The sequence below is a fragment of the Sminthopsis crassicaudata genome, chromosome 1, assembly GCF_048593235.1.
Source record: "Sminthopsis crassicaudata isolate SCR6 chromosome 1, ASM4859323v1, whole genome shotgun sequence".
In the NCBI taxonomy this organism is placed as follows: Eukaryota; Metazoa; Chordata; class Mammalia; order Dasyuromorphia; family Dasyuridae; genus Sminthopsis; species Sminthopsis crassicaudata.
This window is the reverse complement of record NC_133617.1, coordinates 662,018,893-662,024,892: the sequence shown is the minus strand read 5'-3', so window position 1 is coordinate 662,024,892 and position 6,000 is coordinate 662,018,893. Positions and strand designations below refer to the sequence as shown.

The window sequence follows — 6,000 nt, the reverse complement described above, 5'->3', positions numbered from 1 at the left end:
TTATGGATGATAATCCCACTGTATTTAATTACAGGAAGTGAGGGATAATAACAACAGGGGACTTTATAGGATGTAATGTTTCATGATTTTATAATGTGCATTATATATGTCCTCATTTGATCCTCAAAACAGTCCTGTGAGTATTTTCATGCCCATTTTACAGATGAGGAAACTGAAGTTCAGAAGGTTGGATAAGGTCACAGGCTAATAAGGACTGAACTCAGGTCTCTTGGTTTCAAATCCAGTTTTCTTCCCATTCTCATAGCTGCCTATGTATTAAAGAGAGGCTGCTTGAGCACATGATCTTCATCTAGTTTAGGTTCTGCCTCTAACAGTTTTGCCTCTAAAAGCAAGTTTTTTTCTCCTCTAGAGGCCTCAGTTTTCTCATCTGTAAAATGGGGGTTTTCAAAGACATGATTTCTAAGATTTCTTTAATCCAAAAAATCTGTGATTGTATTTGCTGCCATCTGTGAGGGTTGGATTACTGAGAGGTATATTAAGAATAGCTCCAAGAATCCTGGCCTTGGAGTCTTGGCTCTAACCCCAGTTTTGACAATTACCTCTCCTGGATCTTGACATGTCAGCTCCACTTCTCTGAGTTTTATTTTTCCCAACTATAAATTGGGGACAATCATCACACTTGCAGATTTGTCTGACAGAGCTGGTTATGAGAAAAGTACTTTTATAAACTTGAAGGCTGAAATATGAGCCCTTATTTTGGAGGACAGTTCTGGTCTGGGTCTGTGTGGCTGTGGCACAAGGTGGATCGGGTTCACGGCGGCCCCCCTCCACGCACCTGCTTAGATCTGTAGGGTAATATGGCATACATGGAAATATTCCCTCTCCGTCAACTAGAGGAAAGGATCAGTACGGCGCCTTTCTCCTAATCTTTAGGGCCTTCCACCGCCACAATCACCTTACCTGCAAGACCCCTCCCTTGAGGCCCCGCCTCCTGGAGGCAGCACTTCGTTTCTCCGCCCTCCCCCACAGGGCCCCCGAAGCTGCAGCAGGGAGGCTCGGACTGGGCTGGGCTGGGCTGGGCTAGGGGAGGGGTGGGGGGAGAAAAGGCGGGGCAGTCGGAGAAGGAAAACTGAGCTCACCGCTCGAGCCGCGAGAGCCCGGGCTACGTCTCGGGCGCCAGGTCTTCCAGCTTAGCCCCGACTCATTCCCAGCCGGCAGCCCGGCCGGCCCGCCCGCGTTCCACTGCGCTCGGGACCCAGCGCCCCAGAGGGCTGCATGGAGCTATCGGCGTTTGGAGACTGAGTGGCTCTTCTCCGGCAGCAGGCTTCTCCAGGCTGGGTTGGGCGCGCGAGAGGGAGGGAGGGAGACAGGAAAGAAGGAGAGCTGTGCGGGACAGGGACCGGGGCGGATTGGACCGCCAGCCTCCCGAGGCCGCCCAAGGCAGCACTGCCCTCCCGCTGCCCACTCCGGCTCTTCCCTCTCTCCTCCTCCTCCTGTCCCCCTCCTTTCGCGTCCTGTCCGCTCTCCCCCGCTCCTTCCTCTCACTATCCCGCGGGTTCCAGCCGGAGCCTGGTGCCCCTGGGGGAGGCGGCGGGGGCAGCGCAAAGTGGCGCGGAGCGATGCCCGCAGCCACGGCGGCGTCGGGCCTCGATGTGTCCCGGACAGCGGTGCTGGCTGACGACAACGTGGAGCCGGTCCCAAAGAACCGCACAGGTGAGACGGACTTGGGGTAGGGATGGGGGTGGGGCTAGGCGGCGCTGGGACTGACTGCCCCCAGGTTGTTTAAAGGGAAATGGGAGAAAAGGTGGCCGGGCGCCGGAGCCCCTGCAACCGCAGGAGCCCGCGGCTTGGTCTGCTCTCCTCGGGGACTGGGACGCCCCCGAGGCACTGAGCCCTGGAGGTGTGAGCGGCCCAGGGGAGCTGCGGGCGGGGCGGCGCCCGGAGGGGAAGGAAACACCTGGATTTGGCTGACCCGGCCTTTCGGGGAGACTTCGCGGCTGCCCTGGCTGCTCCCTCCTCCGAGCGCAGGGTTTAATACCGTAGCCAGAGAATGGAAGCAAGTGATGTCCAAGGAGGTAGTGAAACAGTCTTCCCTTCAGGCCAGATATTTGTGGGGCTCTCAGCAGCCTTGCAGAAAAGTGCCCGGCTAATTGAGCGGATAACCAGCGTCACCTCTGAAGCGGTGCTGGAGCAGACACACTATTTTTACAGAAGAAGCTGAGAACCACTTTAACCCTCTGCGCTCCTCTTTTAACCCGACGTTGGGGTTTGCTGAACTTTGTTTTTCAAACCAGGGCCCCCTGATCAGCCTTCCTGCCTCACAGATCTTTTTGTGGGCGGGAGTAGGTGCGGATGTGTTTGCTTCTCGAACTCTTCCTTTCAGCTGCGGGCAAATGTGAAGCAGTTTTGAAATAGGAACTTCACCACCATCCCCTGTGAAAGCAGACAGACACTAACCCAAGTGTTATAGACCGAAATCTAACGTGAACAATTAGCCGTAGATGACTATCTCCAGAGATGGCCTTCAGGTTTACTTCCAGGAAGGTGTCAGGTTTTGTTTTTAAACTAGGTTTGGTGGCAGAAGCTTAAAAATCATTAAAGAGATGTGATTTACCTTGGAAAGGGGTCAAGGCAGCCTTCTAAATGACCATTTTTGAGAACTTTGAATCCCTATCTTCCCTTACTGAGAGAAAAGGCAAACTAATTGGGAGGTTAATTTTGAATCATAGGCTTAAGGCTCGAAAAGATCTTCGAATGTATTCAGTCCACTTTACAGATGAAGAAACTGAGACTCCAAAAGGTTAAGATGACTTATTTAAGATGGCATAGATAGTAAGGAGTTGAGTCTGACTTTTTTTTATGACTCCATATGCAATACTCTTTTCACTGCACTAGACTTGAAACTGGTTTTTTTTTGGTGGGGAGGGAGAGGAGAGAGTCTGAAATGGATTTCTTTGGGGTAAAGAGTCTCTTTAAAAATGATGATTTAAAAAAATAAAAACGTGATTTCAAAAAATTATGGTAATCCGACTTCCAGTATTAAAATTCCATGCCTCAGCTTCCATCTCCTAACACAGTAGCAGTGACAGCTGCAGAAGATATTTGGGTCTTTGCTCAGGAAGCAGTGACATTCAGAAATCAGTCACTCATGTTGTCTTGTCTGTTTTCATTGGCGGTAGTGGTAGGTTTCTGAGAAGCAAATGCCTCTTCAGAAATTGTTTTGAGGACACTTAAATGGATGGAGGCGAGTTACATTGATACAATTAAATTATTTCTGCTCACTTGATGGGATTTGCTAGAGGACAGTGACTTTAAAAGCCCCCAAAACAAAATGAATTCCTGCAAGTCAACTTTACCAAGTAAGTAATCCATGCAAGCAGGAATTCTTCCTCCCACAAAAGAACTTAGAATGCCTGGAAAGGACTGAAGATGGTTTTTAGTTCTAGGAAACATTGAATTAAATGCAGTGCCTGAGAAAAGCACACTGAACATTTTCAGGGAAAGAGCTCTTCACAGAAATGGCATATTCACTCCCAGCCTTCTGCTAGGAAGAGAAATGGTGCTCTTCTGACAAGTGTGCCACTTGTCTCAAAGAATATGAAGCCAGGACATTGTTCCTGCCATTAAAATGGACAGGGTAGTAGGTATGTGAGCACTTTAAAAAGAAAATTGAAACACAAGATGGAAACATTGGGAGATTTTGATTGTTTTATGTCTCTTGTGCTCTACTGAGAGAATTTTCTCCTTCCATAGGTATGACAATTATATGGGTATAGTGGATAGAGTGCCGGGCAGGGATCCAGAAAAGTTCAGATCCTACCTCTGACACTTAGTAACTGTGTGACCAGACACATGTTGACTTATTTCTCTACACCAATGTTTCCTTTTCTGTAAAATGGACATAAAATAGCTGCAATACTTCTATCATGAGGTTATTGTGAGGTTCAAATGAGATACAAAACATGAGAGCTTTTCGAATTGTAGAGTGCTCTATCCATCATTCTATAAGCATTTATTAAGCCTCTGTCATGTGCCAAACCCTTTAGGTCTGGAGGTACAAAACAAAAAAGTTCCTGTTCTCAAGGAGTTTTCATTCTATTTGGGGAGATAACTTCTAGTTGTATGTGTGTGCACATACATGCTCTAATTAGCAATTATATGTTAACTATTATTAATTGTATTTGCTCTCCTATGAATTCGTTTTATTCATTGTCTGTGCCATACAGTCTAACACTTATTATAGCTTCTCTTATATGTAGTGAACACACTAATTGGGGTCATACATTAGTATTTTCTTTAAAAATAGGCCATCAGCTCTGCTACTTTCAGGACGAAGACTATGTCTATATATGTTTTGTATTCCCCGTAGCACTTATTCTGGTCAGGACTGAATACTCCATAGAGATCAATAAAGGCTTATTAATTATGGTTATTTTAAATAACATGACCATTTTTTAAAAAAGAGAAGCTAATCTACCAGATTCCACTGAATGGAATCATAGAATTTAGCACTGAATAGTCTTTCCAGACCATCTGTTCCAACTCTCATGTTATGAAGAAGTGATCTTTACACTGACCTAAACAATCATTGTAGATGTCTAGAAATTTACACTGTTTCTGATTACTCCCAATGGGAATGCAGAGGCTACTAACAGGCTTATAATAATGTCAAAGCATGGAATAAAATATAATCATCCATATTCAGGATCATGATATTAAGAGCTGGAAGAGACCATCTGTTTCAGCTTCTTCATTTTACAAATCATTTTTACAAAAACTGATCTTCATAGAGAAGTGACTTGTAAAAGGTCAAACAAATAGTAAATCACACAAATTGGAAGGAAAGCTGAGTTCCTCTGAAATCAAATCCAGTTTGTTCTCCACGATATATCATTGTTTGCTCTGCCTTTAGCATAGTAATAAATGAAATAGTCTGAACCTTTTTCATACCTGTACACAGAAATGTATTTCATTGCATATAATCCTAGCCAATGATTGTAGAGAAGCTAGAAGCTTCTATCATTTTTTCCTTCCTGTGTCAATCCAGTTTTTATTTATTGCCTTACATAGTGAGATCTTTATTTTAATTGACTATATCTGTTCCATAACAGCTGAGGTTATCTACAGAGCAGTATGGATGTTGATAAAGAAGTCCCTGTGGTCACTAACCATCTTTTCTCTATCATTTATGAATATTTTTTAAAGTTATTAAACCAATTTAACATCTGTCCCCTAGTCATTTTGGAATAATGATCAGCCTGAATCAGGAAAGTCAGGAGACTAATGTCCTAAGCAATTCTTGCTTCAAGATTGTCTTTGTTTCTTACCCACTCCTGCTGATTACATTGATCAGTTTAGGATGTATAATTGTAAATGTGTTTTGTTTATCAGTACTCCCTTAAAAGCTTCATGCTTTCAGGAGAATGTACAGTCTGTGTGTGTCATACAAATATGACACTCCTGGTACATAAATACGATTTTTCTTTTGGTGGGGATAAATTGCATTAGCCCATCTATAGAACTGAAGCATGGTGTAGAAGAAGGAATGCTGGACTTGGGGTCAGGGAACATTTAGACTTAAACCTAAAACTTATTTTGGATCTTGTGACATTAAGCAAGTCACTTATCCTCGCTGCCTCAGTTTCCTCATTTGTAAAATGCATATGATAATACTTCCAACAATTAGTGTAGTTGTATGGTGGGGAATCAAAGGAATTAATACATGTTTATATATATGTGTGTGTGTGTGTGTGTGTGTGTGTGTGTGTGTGTGTGTGTGTGTGTGTGTGTTTACACTTTTATATTTATAAGAGAAATATAAGCCATTATGCAAAGAGCTTTGTAAGTCTTGTAATGGTACATAAATGCTAACTGTTATCTACTTATCTTTTTTGGTAGAGTTCAGATAGAAATGATGTTGGAGCAAGTCTTTATCAAATTATTTTTCTTTTATATTTAATGTTCTGAAGATTTATCCATCTGCATAGATGGATAAATAATTGCTTTTTTAATTGAATAAAAAATCTGGATATACTCACT

The 6,000-nt window shown here is 43.7% G+C and overlaps 1 protein-coding gene across 1 annotated transcript in view; it reads left to right on the top strand.

Moving 5' to 3' along the window:
* The first annotated feature begins 1,073 nt into the window (after nt 1–1,073).
* SUSD3 (sushi domain containing 3) overlaps nt 1,074–6,000 on the top strand; it is a 68,918-nt gene continuing 63,991 nt past the window's right edge. Inside the window, exon 1 of the mRNA XM_074283045.1 lies at nt 1,074–1,674. Coding sequence (XP_074139146.1) covers nt 1,581–1,674 — 94 coding nt within the window. The 5' untranslated portion in view covers nt 1,074–1,580. The remainder of the gene's footprint in view (nt 1,675–6,000) is intronic.